Source organism: Camelus ferus, chromosome 29, assembly GCF_009834535.1.
Source record: "Camelus ferus isolate YT-003-E chromosome 29, BCGSAC_Cfer_1.0, whole genome shotgun sequence".
Lineage (NCBI taxonomy): Eukaryota > Metazoa > Chordata > Mammalia > Artiodactyla > Camelidae > Camelus > Camelus ferus.
In genome coordinates, this window is record NC_045724.1 from 15,245,869 (window position 1) to 15,266,372 (window position 20,504).

General features: G+C 43.7%; 1 protein-coding gene across 8 annotated transcripts in view; it reads left to right on the forward strand.

Annotated features, from left to right (window-relative positions):
• SULF1 (sulfatase 1) overlaps nt 1–20,504 on the forward strand; it is a 148,957-nt gene that overhangs the window by 73,880 nt on the left and 54,573 nt on the right. For 7 of the 8 annotated variants that reach the window (XM_032470251.1, XM_032470249.1, XM_032470254.1 and 4 more), the window contains 3 exons: nt 5,119–5,191; nt 5,522–5,751; nt 17,379–17,618. In XM_032470251.1, the coding sequence (XP_032326142.1) occupies nt 5,580–5,751; nt 17,379–17,618 (412 nt within the window). In that variant the 5' untranslated portion in view covers nt 5,119–5,191; nt 5,522–5,579. Of the gene's footprint in view, nt 1–5,118; nt 5,192–5,521; nt 5,752–17,378; nt 17,619–20,504 lie in introns of those variants that run through there. The other variant, XM_032470255.1, reaches the window with a different exon arrangement.

Below are 20,504 nucleotides of genomic sequence, written 5' to 3' on the forward strand. Positions count from 1 at the left end.
GATTGATTTCTGTGTTGAGTGGGTGGTTCTGTCTCTCACATACTTCGAGTATGTGGGCATTTGTAAAGTTCTGTGTTATCTTCAGATTAAAAAAAAAAAAAAACCCACAGAACATCATCACTCAACGACTCCTATGTGATCCCAGGCATTTAGAACTTAGGACAGTTTCAAGACTTTAAGAGGAAAAAAAGTGAATTAAGTTTGTAACAAGGGCCTGTGCCTTAGAGATGAAAGGCAGGCTTAACTATGGAACCAGGTATACTAGAGGGCAACAGTTCTCCAACCCTTTGGGCTCGAGATCCCCTTATATTATTAAAGTTGTGCTTTTAACCCTTTTAAATTATTACACGTGTGTTTATGGGGATTTATAGCTATTGATACTTAGAAATTCAAACTGAGAACTTTGAAAATATTTATTAATTAAAAAACAATAAATCTATCACATGTTAAATGATACATTTTATGGAAAATAACTATATTTAACAAAACAAAAAAATATTGGTGACTAAAGTGAAATTGTTCTACATTCTTGCAAAGCTAATATTTATCTGAATAAAAGAATACTGGGTTCTTACATCTGCTTTTGCATTTAATCTGTTGAAAGATACTGTTTTGTTTGAAGTGTAGGATTAAAATTCAGCCTCACGTGGATAAATAGTTGGAACAGGAGAAGAATTTCAAAGGCTTTTTCAGATACTTGTAAATCTTCTTTGATACTATCCCAAAACTTGACAAGTGGTGATCTGTTTTTTTTATTGAAGTAGAGTTGATTTACAGCATTTCAGTGTTCAGCAAAGTGATTCAGTTAGACATGTATATATGTTCTTTTTCAGATTCTTTCCCATTATAGGTTATTACAAGCTATTGAATATAGTTCCCTGTGCTCTACAGTAGGACCTTGTTGTTTATCTACTTTATATGTAGTAGTGTGTATCTGTTAGTTCTAAACTCCTAATTTATCCCTCCCTCTCCCCTTTTTCCTTTGGTAATCATAAGTTTGTTTTCTATGTCTGTGAGTCTGTTTCTGTTTTGTAAATAAGTTTATTCGTATCTTTTTTTAGATTCCACGAATAAGTGACACAAGTGATATTTGTCTTTCTCTGACTTACTTCACTTAGGTAGGATCATCTCTGGGTCCATCCATGTTGCTGCAAATGGCATTATTTCATTCTATTTTATGGCTGAATGTTCCAGACAAGCGGTGATTCTTAAAGGCAACCTGTAATAAGATATCTGAAACTGTATCAGTAAGCTGTTCGTATTCTGTTATACTAAAAACCAATGATCATCTTTTACTTTGAATTTTTTTTACTCATGTATGATTTTGTAGCATTATATTTGGTCTTTTGGGAAATACTGGTTAATTGAATTATGCAGAGTCTAAATGTTAACAAATCTCATTTTAAAATATCAAAAAATAGCACTTCTTAATATCAGCATCGACGTCATCAGAAAGAAAGGATTTACGTATTAGGAGGCTGCCAAGCTCACAGTGGCAGACACCAGTTTTACAAAAATTCTGCTTTTGACTTGAAAGCTAGATTTCTATCATTGCCAACAAATACAACAAATAGCATCAGCTGTTTTCCTTGAAATGACAGTCTCGTTCCATTCATAACTTGAGAAAATGTCTGCCAAAAATCCAAGTCCAAAGAATGCTTTCAAGTAAAAATAGAAAAAAAAAATGTGTTTCGTTCACCTTGCAACTCAAATCACACAAGTACTTTTCCTCAGCAGGCATCACACTTCCGTAGGCAGCAGAAACAGAAAATTTAAGAGAAAAGATGTGTATTCAAGGGTTAAGATTTAATAAAATGAATCATTTTATTGCCTCATCTTAAGTGAAACTGGCTTTTTTTTTTAAAAAAAACTACAAGCGATGCTCTGGACATTCATACAAAAGCAGTCTTACCCACCGTTGCTCTTAGACCATCAGTGCAAATGTCAACAAAGTGAAAAAAGGAAACGCAGTGTCAGTATTCTTATCAAAATCGTCCTGGTCTTATGGATTCCACCTCCCCAAAAGGTACCCCCCAGATTACACCCTGACAACCACTGCGGTCGATAAGCACATAGTCACCATCCCCTTTACCTCGGCACCGGCTGCCCAGACACGGGGACCCCTTAAACCTACCGGGGCAATGAGGGCTTTGATTTGGCATAGGGTTTTCTAGACGAACATATGTGAACTGGACGTTCTGTCCAGTTGGCTTGAGGTCCCCAGTCTTTTCTTTCTTTTATATGTGACTTGAAACTTTGAATGTCACATTCATAGTTGGCTTGACTGCCCAAACCAAATGCTGTAAACTTTCCACACCAACTGGCCATAGCTACAATAGGTGTTTTCATTTTAGGGCTTGAAGAAAAGGCAGCTTGTGTTCTGGTCCTGATTCATGAATTCAGACCCATCCCTCAAGCTCACTTTCCATGTGTGAGAAAAACCTCTTCTGACATTTCTCCCATTTTCAGCTATTCCTCAGGACAAATCGTTAGTCTCTAAGGATGCTTGTCATCTGCCACAAAGTATCCGATTCAAACATTGCATCCTTCTCTCCTTTGTCAAGGTCTGCATTTTGTCTGTCAGGTTTTTTTTTTTTTTTTTTTTTCTTTTTTTCTCCACTTCTTTTCCTTCTGGAGCTGAAAACCAGTCAGTGAGAGGGTGACAGGTTCTGAAAGGTCATTTTTATATACAGAATTGTCTGTGCACTGTTTTCTTCAGCCTGGTGTGTTCTGTGTGTTTTAGTGAAGGAAGATAGGATAAAAGGGAGCGCCCCTGCTGGCCAGAGCTGTCTGAAAGTTTAATTTTCTTTACCACACAATTTCTCAGCTTTTTACATATAAATCCCCTGAATTGATAATACTTTGTGGCAGGAAAAAAAAAATTGTTCTATTCTGCACCTTTAAGTCTCCAGAAAGGGAAGCCACTTTATAGGTAAAACAGGCATCCTCTCCGCTGTCCCTTTTCTTTCTTGGGAAATGATTTTTAATGTACTTTATACAAGGTGCCATTCAGGCTAATTTTCTTTTTCCCAAAGGAAGAAGTGAAGTAAATAAGATTTGAAAATAATAATAATAATAACCAGGAGCATTGAGTGGGGTCCAGGGAATGTTACCAGCATCTTAACTGTCCAGAATGTTCAGTTTCACGTGTGATGCCGTGTTCTCTACGCAGTGAGCCTGACTCTATTTTCTGGGTCACCCTTGCCAGCGGAGATTGCTTTGTACCACAGCAGATGCAAGCATCCCGGCTCACTCTCTCTCCCCACACCCTTGCCGGCTTTGAGAGGTGGGCAAAATGTTGCTCCTTAAAGAACCAACCCTCTTAGAAACTTCTGTGTGTAACTCTTTTCGCCCGATGCACGCTCTGTGGGAGAAAGCCATTGTTTCACTTCTTTCTTTCGCTTTCCTGTCCTTTCGTGCTCGTATCAGTTTTCTCATGATTTAAAACAAATGCCCAGAAACCAAACAGTCAGGGCAGAACAATTGCAGGTCCAGCGTGCAGAGCAATCACTGCAATAACCCCAAGTTATTACAAACACACACAGACACACACCAAACCCTGTACTGTTGACTTTCTCAGAACCACAGGATCCATCAGAGGGGGCTTGCTTGCAGCTCTGCGGATAACGTGGTCAGGGCTGCCTTGCTGCAGACACTGGATTTTTGTTTTAAAACCTAGTTCTTGTTGAGTCTCTCTCTCTCCATCCCGCCCCTCCCTCTGGAAGAATAATTACAGGCTGCAGAGTGAAAAGCATTAGAACTGTTTACAAAACAGCTCATAAAGTTTAAAATAATAGGGGTGTGTGTGTTTGTGTAAAACACAATGTGTATGGCAGAGGGGAGGGGGGAGACAGGTACACCGTCTTTCTTCTTTCTTCGTTCACTGCCTCATGTCACCCTCCAGCATTTAAGGCGTGGAAGTGAGCGATGGAGTCCCGTTCCTTCTGCTTTGCAGTCCTCACCCTTAATTCATTGTGCTTATTTATCTGATGCCGGTTTATTGTTGAGGATCAAAAGACAGACCTTCAGGTGTGTGGGGGCAGAGTGGCTGCTGGAGCAGGCTGCTATCTAATTAACTTTAGGGCAGCCAAAATTCCCATACAGATGCTCCCTCATGACATCCAAGAGGTGGATTTTTTTTTTTAATGAGCCCCTTGCTATCTTTCAGACATCCAAGAGAAAAGCTTTCAGCAGGTTAGCATTCTAAAGTGGAAGGGGCAATTTCCCAACCCTTTCAAAAGTCTCCTCCCATGCAGATTTGCAAAGATTTTACAGCACTCCCCTCTAGATTTGATTTATTTATTTTTTTTAATGTGGAAGGGTCGCCTCTAACCTTCAGCCTCAGAGCCAATCAATCATTTTGCTTTGCAGGTTGAGATCTGCTGCAGCAAAGCCAAACCTCGGTGCTGGCGGCGCTGCACCAGGTCTGGACAGTAGTGGGGCTGGTGCTGACAGTCGGAGGAGGGCTCTGTCCCCTTAGGCGCCGACGCGCTGAGGACGTGGGCTGGACCTGAGGGACCAGCCTAGCCCAGAGGAAGCGTCCCTTCTCCTGGTGATTGATGGAGGACAGTTAGGAGCTTTTTAGAGGCTGGGAAAGGTTGCCCTCCCAGTCACTGACTATGAAGTCTTTGTCAGCAGAAAGAACTCTCCTGAGTAGTGAGTGACATCATGCAGATGACAAATGACAGCTTTGCGTTTCATTCTGCTTGATAAGTACTCAGTAGCCTACACAGGTGAGTCAGTGCTCCCCCAGCACGCCCCTCGTGCCAGCTGCTCCCCGTGCAGCCACTCCGCCGCACTGTGGTGTCACAGGCACTGTCAGTCACTCGTTTCGGGGGGGATGTTTAAAGTACCGTTAAAGTGTGAGCAGAGATGATACTCATATCGCTGTCTTTATAATTATGAAGTGAAGATATTATTGGAGTCATCTGTTAGCAGTTCTGGTTGCTGTTTCCTTGCTTCTCCCTTTTGAAGTACAGATTTTAAATTATATATATTTATATGCATAATTATACATATATATTTATGCTATTTCAAGAAAGTTATTTCAGACCAAAACTCTGTATCAAAATCCTTGACTGACGTTTCCTTTGTATTTTTTTTTTCTCCCCCTTCCAGGACCCCATCTGCAGATGTTCTGAATACCTCTGGGTATAGAAACTGATTATTCAACCAGGATACCCAATTCAAGGTACGGGCTCTCATTAGAAAGCTTTTCCATCTGAGCTCCGTGTTGGAAATTCTATTTTGGCAACGAATTTTGAAATCGGAAAAGTTGGAATGGGAATAAAGGACAAAAGTGAATTTGCAAAATAATCAAGCGCTTAAAAAAAAAAAAAAACACAAAAAAAGACCCAACGCCTGGGAGGGTTTGCTGCTGCTTCTGACTCACGGGCAGCCCTTCCTCTGCCAGGTTATGCGCCAGTTCTCACTGAGTGCTTGTAGCCCTTTCTCTGCAACTGTGTTTGGGGTTTGGATTTCATTTTAGTCTCTCCCTCTCCCTTTTCCTCTGACTGCCCAGACCTGCAGGAACCAGGAGACAGACATTTTGTCAGTTTTGCGACATTGGACCAAACACAATGAAGTATTCTTGCTGTGCTCTGGTTTTGGCTGTCCTGGGCACGGAACTGGTGGGGAGCCTCTGTTCAACTGTCAGGTCCCCGAGGTTCAGAGGACGGATACAGCAGGAGCGCAAAAACATCCGACCCAACATCATTCTTGTGCTCACCGATGATCAAGACGTGGAGCTGGGTGAGACGCTGGATTTTTCGCTTGTTAGTCTCTTTTGCTGAAAGAATTTGCTGACCTTCTGCCTTGTCAGTGTCAGCGAACATTTGGGGGTTTGGCAATTAATTGTAGAACTTTAACCAACAGCCAAGGTCATAAAAGGTACTTGTATTGGTTATAAGGCATTTGGTTTGTGTTTCAACATTACTTTTCTGGTCTTAAGTTTTTGTAGCAGTCTAGGGTGGGGGGCAGGAGACTAGGACGGAGGGCGGGAGTAAGCATGAGACTGTGGAGGTCAAGGATTTGGATTGTGCACCTTGGAAACGTGGTCAAGAAATTTTTTGAATAGGTGGGCAAAGCTGTTTGAAAGAGTACAGGACTGTGAGTGTAACTGGGCGATGCATATGAACATAGGTGGATACAAAAGAAACTTTTCAATTGTCATTGTTATTAAGGTGAATGGTTTATTCACAGCTTGGAATTGTCAGGGAGTTGAAAGTTAACAACATTCTGCATATCTTCAGGGAGTAATGCACCACCACCACCTTCGATAAGATGCTTTTCTGAAGAATTTGCTCACCTGGGTTAATTCTAGAGCACTTAGAAAGCCTGCCAAAGTTCGGTGTTTCCAGCTTAGCTTCGGTCTCACCTGGTGGGTTTCTCACCTTCGCACCTTCTCTATGGCTTTGCCTGTAAGCGTAGGGTCAGGTTCTTCTAGGGTCCCCCAGGACAGATAAAAAGCTTGCCTTTACAGATTGTTGCCACCACTCATTTCCATTCCTGGACCCAAATTCCTCCCTCTCAGGAACCACCCAGCTAGGCTTACCCATCACACTCAACTTGACCGTCTCTAGTATCTTTTAGATCCTTTGTGCCAGCAGAGCATGCTGGGCTTCCTTACAGAGCTCCTCTGGCCAAGGTTTTTGAGGCTAAAACCCTCCAGGCTGGAACCTGATCCTCAGGGAAGGGGACTTTGAGTTCCAGTTGGAAACCACACCACAGAATCCCGACAAAGTGAGCTCTTCAGGTTCAGCTGGAATCAAAGGCACTAAAAGCCAGCAGAGGTCATGATTGCTGAAGGCGATTTGCAGAGTCTGCTCTCTCTCTCTCTCTCATTTACTTTTGAAACAAGACTATGGATTTTCAGGCAACATGCCAAAAATGAAAAGTCTTGTAGGTATGACTTTGTATGTGGCTGGTGGCTGAAGTTTTCATTCACTTACAGAGCAAGTAAAATGAAGCGAACATCTTTGAAGTCACCTTTCTTAACATGTCTCAGATTCGTCCCTTTCAACGAAGTGGTTCTCTTCTCTCCCAGTTTTTCCCTAACTGGTTGGTCACCTGACCCACCTGTCCCCTCTGGTCCCCCCGCCCCCCACCTATTTGCTTTATGCAAGTATCTGATTAAGTCTCTTCTGCTTAAAACCTGCCATGGCTTTCCTTTGCCAAGAGGATTAAGCCCTCTCCTCTGCAGGCAGATGAGCCCTGGACCATCACCCCTTCTCCTGCATCTCTGTAAGTTTTCTTTCCTTTCCCCCTCTTCTGCTCTGTGCTTTGTGGAGACGCCTCCCACCTCCCTGAAGATGTCCGATGGTTTCATCTCCCATTCCTGTATTTTATGCCTTTGTACATCTCATCCCCTCTGCCTTTCCCCTCTTTCTCCACCCGGAAAAGCCCCACCTATTCTTCATGACCCAGTTCAGATGCCTTGCCCTTGGGGGTCTTCCTTCACCGAAACTGTCCTGCCCTCCAGCAGACGGATGGAACTTTCCTTTGCACCACCTTGGACCTGCCCCCAGTATGACACTTAATCCACCTGTCCGTTCCACTTGACCGAGAGCCACTAGAGGGCGGGGAGTGTTTTGTTTATGTTGCAGGTCCTGACTCAGACTGTCTGGGAATATAGCAGGTGCTAAGTAAACTGAGTAAAGTTGACAGGGACCCCATAAGGGCCTGAAAAAGCCAACACAATTCCCAGAAATAAATACAAGTCTCCATCATGATCTGCCTCTTCAACATATAGCCCTTGTCTTTAAAATAAATTAAGGAATTGTTTGATAAATGTATTTTTAATAGAATTCAAAATTTCACCATTATCCTGCAGTTCTTTCATTCATTCAGTAAATATTTACCGAGCAATTACCAAATACTGACTTCTGCTGGAAGCACATGGATATGATGGTGAAGAGTCACAGACCAGGTTCCATCAGCTCAGCTCTTTCCTGAATATTTGCTTTGACTTCCTTCCTTGATTTTCCAGCCAGATACCATGCTAAACATTCTCTCACCTAATCTTCACAATCTTCACAATCTAGCTCCATGAAGTAGTTGTTATTTCTCTCTCCAGCTTATGCTTACGGCAGATGAGATGTAGAGAAGTCGAGCAGGTTGGGATGAGCTAGGAAATGGTGAACCCGGAACCTGGATTTCCACAGCTACACAGTTAGCCGTGACCCCATTCATCAGTCCTCTTTCAACAAATATTTGTTGAGACCTTCCTAAATGCAACCTGTAATTCCTAGGCTCTGAGAAAACAGAAGCATGAGATGGGTCTGATTATCCCGTGGGCAGAATAAGTTGATGGCGAACCACAGTGAGCCATGGGTTAAGAGTTTAGGGAAGACCTCTTTTCTCGGCAGAAAACTTACGTTCTTGGTAGTGGGTACTGTTCGAATGGAGACTTGCCTGGTTGATTGTAATGTTCTCATAATTCTTCCTGAAATTTACTGTTCTAGACTTTAGTTGGCTTTTGGTTTGGGGTTGGGGTTTTTTTTTTTATCATCTTAACCATTTTTGAGTGTACAGTTCAGTAGTGTTAAGTACATTCACATTATTGTGCAACCAGTCTCCAAAACTCTTCTCATCTTAATTAAAACTCAGTAGCTATTCAACATTAACGCCCCCTCTCCCCAGCCCTTGGCAACCACCATTCTACTTTCTGTCTCTATGAATTTGACTGCTCTGGGTACTTCATATAAGTGGAATCATACAATTTTTGTCTTTTTGTGACTGGCTTGTTTCAGTTCAGGTAGTGTCCTCCCTCACTGTTCATCTGTGTAACAGCATGTCTCAGGATGTCCTTCCTTTTGAAGGCTGCATAATATTCCATCGTGTGTATATCCACATTATATTATCCATACATCTGTTGATAGGCATTAATGTGGCTTCTGCTTTTCAATTATTGTGGGTACAGCTACTTCGAATATAGTAGCATTAACATAAGTATCTCTTTGAGGCTCTGCTTGCAATTATTTGGGGGTTTTTACCCAAACATGGAGTTGCTAGATCATCATACAATTCTATTTTTAATTTTTTGAGGAACTGTAATACTGTTTTCCATAGCAACTGCATTCCTACCAGCAGTGCATAAGAGTTTGGGCTGGTCGCGACCTCAATTTCTCCACATTCTTGCCAACATTTGTTATTTTCTGGTTTTCTGATAACAGCCAGCCTCATGGGTGTGTGATGGTATCTCATTGTGGTTTCGATATGGTTTGGGTTTGTTTTTTTTGTTGTTTTTTTTTGTTTTGTTTTGTTTTTTACTTACATGTAATTGTGTTTGCCAAATATTGAATAAATCTTTGCCTAAGCAAAGCTTCTGCACCTGTAATACTGCAGGCATTTTTGGCTTCTGTGCCTCCAGAAGGATATAACAGACCTAGGAAAGGCTTAGGAAAACCATTACAAAAATCGTAGTAGAATACATTTCCTTTTGGGTAAGAATAAAACAATTCTCTCTCTTTCTCTGGAAAGACAAAGGCTGAGAAGGATTGCAGTCCAAGTTTATAAAATCAAGCTGGGAAGGAATGCTCTTATTCTGTAGGGGGGGCCCCTCCCTCAACTTGGAGGACAAATAAAATAAACTTTTACTTCGTGAAGGGAGTAAGACACATAAGGAATTTATTAATAAAAGCACTAGAACCTTATGTGTGGATAACGCTTTGTCTTTTTCTAAAGACCATTTATTACAATTGCATTTTACTGTCACCCTACCCATCTTGGGTGGGTAGGACAAAGATCGTTATCCCAGGAGAAAACTTAATCTGTGCAAAGATTAAGTAATTTAACCAATGGTCCCCAGACTTCTGGATTTGTTTTTTTCACAACTTATGAAGTAGTTCAGATTGTGCCTCTACCTGTAAATAGGGCAGGTTCGTAGACTACATTAATGGGTGGGAGATTTACAGTGATTTTTAAGAGTTTAGGAAAACACAGACAGACATGATGAGCATGAAGTTTGGGCTGATGGTTACCTCTGGGGAAGGAGGGGGAACCAAGAACATCAGTGGTATCCACATTTCATTTTAAAACTTTAAAACTGTGTCTGAAGCAGCTGTGATCAAATGTTAAGCTTTGATAAAGCTAGGAGACACGTTCTTTATTCTGCTTTTCCCTGCATTTGAAATATTTTACAAATCAAAAAGAAGCAAATCAGAAATGCTTGTGGGACTCCCCTAACTAAGAGATTGGGCTCTAAATCTTTCCCAAACGGTCCCTTGGTGCCACTCTGAGAATCCAGGTATTGAGCTCATTAGACCACTGATCTGACTCAATTCTTAAATTCTTAGGAAATGGCTCTGGTGCTAACCTCTCAGTGACGCTGACCCCATGCCTCTCTTAGAAGTAGAATTAAGAAACCTTCAATACATGGAAATACTTCATTTAAAGCAGAAGCCACAGACAGCATCCACAGTCCAGAATGAGCCCACAGTGGCATTTTGCTTGACCAGCACACGTTTTCAAATCAACATTTTAAAAATCAGGTGATTTGACATGAAAAGAAATAAAAATCCAGATTCTGACTTTTCTTGAAATTTCAGAAGAATGAGGGCTTACCTTCCCGTGAGGCAGCCATCAGTTAAATGCTTAAAGGGTGTCAAAGCTCCCCTGTTAGGTGGGACATGGCCTTCCCACGCCATCACGGCCCTCACCACTCTCCACTGCTCCCCAAAGCTTAGGCCAAGGGGCAGCTGCCATCTGCACCATGCCCACGCTGCTGTTTTTCTAACAGTCAGGGGAAAGCTCTCTCTCCCCACATCTCTATCAAATGTGGAAAACTAGAAAGACAGAAGCCCTGTGATTTTTTCTTATACTTGGCTGTCTTCACTTGCCTACCTTCTCTGTCTAGCCCTCGAGGCGTTTTTTTCCTTCCATTCCCGAAAAACTAGTCTCCACTTTTAATGGCCTTTAGCTCTTAAGGGGAAAAAAATAATGAGTCCTCGTGACCTGGAAACATTCCAGACAGATTTATTATCTGCTTCTCGGTTCCCTCTTCCCCCAGCTTGTTTTCCTTCCTCTGGTTTTAGCTGAAACATATGGGCTTTTTTTTCCTACCAATGCCATCATTTGGGTAGAATAAGGTGTATGTTTGATCATGTTATTTTTTTCCTGGCACTTTCGGAATTAAAATATTCAGTAGACCAATAAAGCCATTTTTAATATGGGAAACGTCACTGTTTAGGGCTCCATACTTAACTATTGGTATAAGAAAACAGCAGAGATGTGTGTAGCCCAGGGCATTTATATGTTTAAAGCACAGATCTTACCTTATCGTAAAACAATGGCATCCAGAAACAGCCTGCATGTCTAATAAGAGCTGTGTTTGCTTGTTGCTGTCACTTACCAAACCATGAATTGCTGCAATTCACACAGAGTGTGTCTCTCTATGAAGCCAGGTGTGTGTGAATCCCACATACCTGGGACTTCCTTAAGGGATGCTGATGACAAAGTGTATTACTGAATTTCTGGTTTTGTGAGTTTTTCCGTACATGATAAACAGCCTCGATGAAAATTCTAATGTTTGATAGTGCAAAATATTGAATAATCAATTGCTAAGGTATTTGAATCAGGAAAGACAAATCTTTGTCGTCAAGTTTGACATGTATGTGACATAATCTAAGCTCTCTGTGATTTTGGTACAGTCGTTCCGATTAGTGGGACATTTTCTCCCCCTTGTCCTTTTTCACACATGTGATTCGGAAATAAATGAGTTGAAGTGTGTAGAATGATTTAAATTCCTGGCTTTTGGTAACCTATCACATCCTCCCTCCAAGGACTGTTCCTGGAGCCTTGATTTTTAACTCCACCAAAATTGCACACCTGGCAGACCTTGCAGAATCCCCGAAGAGGGCCACTTCTCCCCTCCTAGTCACCACTGACCTAGCTGCCTCCTGGTCCACAGCCGACTGCTGTCGTAGCATCTCCTGCAGGAGCAATGGCAGATGTCCCCTGTCCCAACCTGGAACTCTGGCACTGGGACAGCTTTTCTTGGCAGCCCTGTGACTCAGCTGTGGCCTGGACCTTCCTTGTCCTCATGCCAGCCCAGTCAGCAGTGCCCCCAGGCCAGCTACTGGACTTAATTACAGTCACTTCACAGCATCCTTATCAGGCTGGCCCCTCAAAGGACAATTTTAAATGATAATGAAGTCAGGCTTTTTGCTTAAGTGGGATGTGGGGAACAGCGTGCGATGGGTGGAGGGGAACTGATGTCTTTTGGCCAGCATCAACATTTTAAGTCTTGAAGCGTAGACGAGGTAGTTGACCTCTGTCTTAGTCCGTGACGACGGCTATTAAAAAAATACCATAGACAGGTGGCTTAGTGGCTTAGAAACAACAGACATTTGTTTCTCACAGTTCTGGACACTGAAAAGTACACGATCAAGGCTCCAGCAGATTCGGTGTCTGGTGAGGACCCGCTTTGTGGTTCATGGACAGCTGCCTTCCTGCTGTGTGCTCACATGGCTGAAGGTGTGAGGGAGCTTGTTGGGGCTCCTTTTTCAAGGGCACTCACCCCATTCCTGAGGGCCCCACCCTCAGTACCTAATCACCTCCCAGAGCCCCCCCACCCCAACATAGCACCTCAGGTGTTAGGTTTAAGCCTGCGAGTCTTGGGGAGACAAAAACATTCGGTCTGTGGCAACCTCTGTATTCTTATCATAGTTTTTGGAATTCAGATGTGATTGCAGAGAGGAAGATGGGAAAGGCCAGAGTCAATTAAACGTGTCGGGGCTGAGGTGGCCACCAGGTGAAATCACAGCTCGGGCCACTAGCTCCTCAACAACCCCGGGAACTAGTCCAGGGCGCCAGTGTTAGCTCCACGTTACAGCAGAGAAACACACACCAGAAGAGGGCAAACGACTTGTTCAAGCTCATCTATGACAAAACCCCAGAGGTGTCCCCACAAGGTCGAGTCCAGGGCTCGCTCCTTCCTCACTCTCATCCTTCTCAGCCCTGCCTCATGACTCTTGTGAATCTTCAGCCTTAAGCTTCATACCATCCCTAGGAAATGACTGTTCTGATAACTGAGAACCAGCACAACTGGCATTTTATTGTTTTATTTTTTTAAACTGAAGTATAGTTGATTTACAGTGTTGTGTTAGTTTCTGGTGCACAGCATAGTGACTCAGTTATATATATATATATTTCATATTCTTTTCTATTATAGGTTATTACAAGATATTGAATACAGTTCCCTGTGCTTTACCGTAGGACCTTGTTGTTTATCTACTTTACGTATAATAGTTAGTATCTGCAAATCCCAAACTCCCAATTTATCCTTCCCCCTCCCTTTCCCCCCCGATAACCATAAGTTTGTTTTCTGTGTCTGTGAGCTTGTTTCTTTTTTTGTAAATAAGTTCATTTGCATCATTTTTTTAGGTTCTACATATAAGTGACATCGGATGGTACTTATCTTTCTCTGTCTGACTTACTTCACTTAGAATGATCATCTCCAGGTCCATCTACATTGCGACAATTTGCATTGTAGACACCAAAGGCCTAAAACCCAGAGAGGGGAGGAATTTCAGATGAACACTGAGCCCTTCCAACCATAGGACAGGACATTGTCCCATGCCCTACTCCCAATAGCTGTAAATACATAATTGTGAGTTTTATTTATGCAAAATAGCTTTTGATAGAATTTCCTGATGAACCATCAATGGTGCTGCCCAGTCACCCACACCTGGGCCCGAGCTACTGAAATCACTTCAGCTCTTAAACAGGCTTTAGTGTCTGTTAGCATCTCCCCTAAGAGGCCAGATGAAGTGAAATACGAGAATGGAGAATGAGACAGATCTTAGCTATGAGCAGACATCATTTCTGTATCTCAGTCTTGAGAACATCCATGTCACAGCCAGTCCTCAGCCGAGACGGAGCTTAAGAGCGTGGACTCTGGAGCAGACTGCCTGCATTTGCATCTGGGCTCCGCTGCTTAGGGTCTCTGTGTCTCTGGGCACAGTGCCTCACCCTTCTGCACCTCAGTTTTATCATCCGTGGTATGGGGATAATAAATAATAGCACCCACTATGAAAGGTTATTGACAGGATTAAATGGGTTGCACGTGTGGAACACTGAGAAGTGGGAACAAGTATAAAATCAGTGAGATTAAATATGAGTCAATATTTTCTCTTCCTGTCTGCCTGTCTTACAGCCTTCGAAGCGATCTGAGCCACTTCGCTCACTTAAAGTGAGGCACCCACTAAAGTGTCTTCCCTGCCTCTGTGTCGGGTCTCGAATACTTTCCCAGGAGCGGTCCACGGACAGGCAGTGTCGGCAGCATCAGGGAGCTTGCTAGAGGTGCAAATTCTCAGGTCCCTCCCGGGTCTTACTTAATCAGCAGCTCAGCGCGGGCCCTCGAGTCTAGGATTTAAAATGCTCTCCAGGTAATTTTTAAAGTTGGGGAAGCATTGCCTCAGAATCTTCTCTTTACTGAGAAACTTCAAGCCAGACACCCACGTTGAGGAATCCCGCCAGTGGAGCGGCCAGGGTCATAGTACCTGCAGGGACCAAATGTCTCCATTGTTCCCTTTGGCCTGGGGACTGGTTGGAAGCAGAGCATTTGTGGGGATTGTTTAGTTCCTCAACACAACCAGCTCGGTTAATTCAGAAACCAGTGATACTTTGAGAGGAGAGTCGCGGCTGGGGCAATTCCAGAGATTATGCCTTGAGCACAGTTTTCATCCTCAGTTTTTATATTATTTGACCTTAGCTCAGATTTCCACCTACCACTCCGTGTTGCATTCCAAATGAGTCTGTCAACTGGAGGTTGCAGCTTTGTGATTCGGGACCTTGGAGGATGGCTTCCAGCTACTTTTTTTTTTAATTTGAATCCAATGAGGCTTATAAGGAAACTCTAAGAGGTCATTCGTTGAAATGAAGAGACTGATAAGCAACAAAAATTGGTCAACAGTGTTTGCTGAGTTTTCCGCAAATTCAAGCCATTACCGTAAGCAATCACTGCAGGTCTCTAAAGAGGAGCGAGGAGTAAGTGAATGGAAGTCCGCGCCTGCTTCGGTCTCCCTCCCCACGCTTGTGTCTCCATCCATCTGTTTGTCTCCAGGATCTTTCCCCCTGGATGACCAACCAACACAAATATGAAACACATTTCTACAGTGCGCTTCTCTGATCTTCTACAGGGCATGTTTGTTTTTAGTTAATTCTTGAGCAACAGTGAAACCATTGCTTTTCCAGTTTTCTTCTCTTGCTGAAAATTGTGAGGTGTTAGTCAGCGCTCAGCCTTCTGATGGATCCCTGCCTCTCTTGGGTCTGATCAAGAGTCAGTCCACCTTAGAGGCACAATCCAGGGGGAGGGTATAGCTCAAGTGGAAGAGCGCATGCTTAGCATGCACAAGGTCCTGGGTTCGATCCCCAGTACCTCCTCTAAAACAATAAAACCTAATTACCTCCCCCCTACCAAAAAATAATAATAATAATTATAAATAGATAAGTAGAGGCACAGTCTGGTTCAAGTTCTTATCATGTGTTGGGTTCAGCGCCCCACTGGCTGTACCACTGACAGGCCAGTCTGTTCTCCCCTTCATGCACATACCCCCATTGCCACAGCTACATCTCTCAAAGACCTTTTTTCTAATCATGTCCTTCATGCCTTTGACAAAGCCAGATTTAACATATGTCTATTCTGTTAAATCCACATATCTCTGCCCAGCCTCCAAGCCGTGTGCTAACTCTGCCTCCCGTTTCATCCAGAGAAGGCTTCATATTCATTTTCATTCCAGAAACCCACGTGCCGTTTTCATCACTCCACTTACTTCTTCCCACCTCCGGGGCACCGCAAGCACCAACCTCCCTGTGCCACCAACGCTGCACTTGGCCCTTCCCATGTTTTTCTTCCTCCTTTCCTTCCATTGGTCCTCGTCTCCGGTGGTAGAGCTCTTACTAAACATTGCCTCCGGTCCCCCCTGTCCTTGTCTGTGCTGTTACTGCTGTAGCCACACTCACGGGGACCTTGCTCTGCAAACATCCCCAAGCGATTTTCCTTTGTAAATTCTTGTCTAGAGAGTTTACTTCTGAAGGTCAGAGGCAGCAGGGAATTTTCCATTTCTTTTGTTAAGGCTGCACCTGGAGGGATCAGCCGGGAGAGCTGAGGTGGATAGAATGCTTGGCACGAAGTGGGCGCATGCCACGTGGTGATCACTGACTACAAAAAGGTTTCTCGATTCTCTGAAGACGAACAGAGGAGGAAAAAGCAGTTTGGGAAGCCTCCTAACTGAAGCATATTTAGGGAACTCTAATGAGACCCGATTAGAAACCATCTTTTCTGTTTCACGTTTCATGTGAACGGTGAAAACTCAGGCTAACCGTGGCCTTTTGGACGGTTGCAGGCCTCTCTTCTGCTCTGAATACTGGCCTGGTTTGCATGACGATTTCCTTTCTTGCTGGAAAACTACACTTTCCCCCTTTCTTTGGAAGAAGCAGGACCAGTTGGAAATGTGAAGCTGCAGGATTCAAATGCGGTGGACTTGGCTGGAGCAGCTCGCAGTGCGTTTCTTGACAAGTCCTGAAAAGACCATTGAATTCTGGTGCCTGAGCTTTTTTTTTTCCCCCTGCAGTATTTGGATGCGTTTCAGCTGAAGTGTTTGGCTGGATAGGGTAATCGAAATGGATTTTTTTTTCTTCCTCAGCAATCTTAGGTACAGTTTCATCCTTTACAGTTCAAATGGAATATTTTGCTACTATGCAAATACTTTTGAGTGCAACGGAATCGTGACTCCTTCACCAGCAAACAACCTATCTTTTAACCTTACATGCAAACAGGTAGAAAACATAAACTGAGAGTGCTCTCTGGACAGAAAAACTGGCAGGTATTTGGTGAGTTTGCTAGGGGGTATCAAGTTACGCTGAAAATCTTTTTTTTTATTATTGTTATTAAATACAGGCATTTTGGAAGGACTTTTACTTAATTGGAAAAATTTTCCCCTCTTTAATTTCACATGATGAAAAACCTATCTAGTCATCTCTGCGGTGTCGGTAGCAGTGCGCGTGTGTGGTGGGCTAGGGGTTTTGATGCTCTGTTTTGATGCTCTCTGATCATCTTCAAAGGGCTGCTGGCCTTTGAATCTGCTCCATAGCTAAAATTCTAGCTTTAATTATCAGATTAGCCTGCATTTTTTTCCCCTCTGTGATTAAGGAAGGGAGAAGCTGAAATGTGTTTATTATTCTGCAATATACTTGAGATGGTAGGATCCCCAATGTTGCATTTTGTTCTGGAAACAAGAGCCGGTCAAATTACAGACTTCTTCAAGCCAAGGGCGGAAAGTGAATAAGTCGGGGGAACAGAGTCATTGAGCGACATGACAGACGCGGGGGTCCGTGTGGTGCTCCCCGCTAAACAGTGCTGGCATCGTGCCTTTCAGGGTCCCTGCAAGTCATGAACAAAACGAGAAAGATTATGGAGCGTGGTGGGGCCACCTTCACCAACGCCTTCGTGACGACGCCCATGTGCTGCCCCTCCCGCTCCTCCATGCTCACCGGGAAGTACGTCCACAACCACAACGTCTACACCAACAACGAGAACTGCTCGTCCCCCTCGTGGCAGGCGGTGCACGAGCCGCGGACCTTTGCTGTCTATCTTAACAGCACTGGCTACAGAACAGGTAAAGGGGACCTTTCCAACCCGTGAGCCTCTGGGAATGCATCTCAGACCCAGGAAAGTGCACTGCATCATGAAATACATGAATTTCCAGTAAGTCCTTCATTGGAAAGAGTCTAGGCTTTGCTCTCCCAGTATCTCCCCATCCTTTGCTTTCCAATGTACCAGTGAGCGATCCCTTAGAGAAGAGTCAGAATGACTCTCAGTGGACATGTTAGGAAAGTGTTGCCCCCATCAGAGCACCCAGCAGTTGGAATTTTCCAGGAGAACCTACAACAGAAGAGTTTTCATCCCGTTAACCTGTGATAACACCTCAACCTCCCAAATCTCGGGGCATCACCGCACAGCTTGGGGCTTGTCCTAGCTGTTGGCAAATGCTGGCTGATCGCGTCGATGAGAAACCAGCAAGTGCTCTGAAACTGCTTAGCACCTACCCCAGGATCAGCGACACAATAGATTATCATAAATAACTGAATGGATAAACCAGTGAGGTGCACCTTATTAACTCATCCATTTACTTACTCGTAACTGATAGGATTTGGAATTTCTGTAGCTTGAATGGGGGTTACTCTTAGGTCTCACGTGTGTGCCTCCATCTTCCTGGAAACGGGGGGCATATCCCAGCAGCTGCAGCTGCTATTTTTGTTTAGCCCACACAGAAGAGGGTCTGAGCTACTCGGTCCTTTGAAAATTGGGGACCTCCTTCAATAGAGGTCTTGGACATCATGCCAGTTTTTCTAAGAAAGAAGCAAAGCTCCTTCCTGTGAGGTCGTGCCCAACGCAACGTTTAGATGTTCTCCTTGGGTTTTCTGAGCATTTCTTCATGAAAGAAAACAGAGATATTGTTAGAGGGGCTGTAATGAAAAAATCATTTTTTCAGAACCCCATAGACTTGCTCATGAGAATTAAGCGGCATCATGCATGCTTGCTGAAAACGGTTTTCAGGTCTAAAGAGTCTCTATTCTGAAGATTTAAATGGGGAGGATTTCAGATTAATGTATTCTCTCAGATCTCTTTAAACATGAAATTAAACTTTCCCACTCGACTCAGGAAATATGTGGCCATTTGCCTCTTTGCAGAGCACCCTGTGGGCACGTCATACTTGATATTTATGGATGAAAATATCGATTGTGAATGTGACAGCACTGTCATTCACACGCTCTCCACTTAAGGGAAACTCCTCCTGTGAAATTCAAGGGTGTCTGCTTATGCTTAGGGGAGGATCTAGGTTACTCAAAATGCCTTATCCTGAGTGTGTTTTCTCATAGAAGTGATTTAGATTTATAGCAACTTTCATCTGAGAGCTCTAAAGCAATTTGCAAACCTGTCAAACATCCCTGTAGGATTCCTACACAGCAAGTGTACTTGGCTCCATTTTATAACTGAGCTGGGGGTTTCAAATATTGTGTGACCAGCTCAGAAGCAAAATCAGAAATGGTCCCCTGATGCCTGGCTCCTGATTCTGACCACCAAATTGTGTTTTGTTCATAAGAAGCATTGTGTGAAGTCAGTGACTTTCAACTTGCAGGCTCCCTATAATGTAGCCCCTAGTAGCAGACAGAGACAGACAGAGAGAGTTGGAACATAGTTAGAACTCTCACCGTATGCAGACCAACGTGGACGGTGTCCGTCGTAGGAAATAGAGATGTGGGTGACCCGGAGAACCTGCCGGGACCTAGAGCTGTCAATGAGGACTTGCTAATTTGTTTCAGGGCTAAATCAAGAAAAGGGAAAAAGAAGATAATAAATTCTGGAGAATTAGGGAAGAGCAAGCAATGTGGCCAGAGCTGACCAAGTTCTGTCGTGTACTTGAAATTTGCTAAGAGGCTAGACTTGGATGTTCTCGCCACAGGGGAAAAAAATGGAAACTGGGAAAGGTGGGAGGTGATGGACATGCTGATGGGCTTGGCAGTGGTTAATATTTCACAGTGTTTACGTATCACAGGCCATAAGCCTTAGCATTTTTGATTGTCAGTTAGACCTCAGTAAAGCTGGGTGGTCGGGGAGAAAGGGAGAGAAGTGGGGGTTAATATTTGATGCTTACCGACTCTGTACCAGGGTCTTTAGCAAAGTTTTCTCACCTAATTCTTCCTGCAATCTGGAAAGGATTTGCCCGTGTTACTAGTGAAGAAACAGAAACTCAGGAGAGCTGATTGTCCAAGGTCACAAGCTAGTCAGCGGCAGAAGGAACCCAGCACAGCTGACTCCAACGTCTTTCCTCTTTCCCATTGTCTTATTTCTTTACATATCTTTCTGTCATGCCTCATTCCAAAGTGCCTGACGGAGACACAGAAAACATAATAGGGTACAGAGCCATAAGGACCCTGTCAATGGAAACCAAGAGCAGGGCTAGTTAAAATAAGGCAGAGGTTAGTGTACAAGTTGCAGGCACACCATGGAGTTGTAGGGAAAGGCTGCCTAGCTGGAGCTCAGCTTCCAAATGGCAAAAGCCAAAAAGGAGCCACCATCCATTACAAAGTTCATGGGGTCACCAAGATAAAAACAAACCAGTTGCTTCTAAGAAGCGCAGTGTATTCTGGGACTTGCCCCAATTATACTGTGCTGATTCCACCCTGCAGTGGATTACAACAGCTTGAATAAAACTCCGAGATAATTCAGTTCAGTTCCCTTATTTTCAGATGAACAAACTTAGACCCACAAGATAAAGGTGCCTTGTTGAAGTGACACATCTGATGCTCTGATAAGAGTGGGCATCAGGACCTAGGTCTTCAGGGGTTTTTGCAGGAGGCTACCCCAACCCCATGGCGCAGGTCTAGGATGAACCTGCAGACTCTCAGGCTTCCCTGGTAACAACTGTCCATCCTTCGGTGCAGCCCAGTGGGGCTGCTTTTGTCAGTTGTCTTCTTCAGGGAGAGGAGATTTGCTCCTG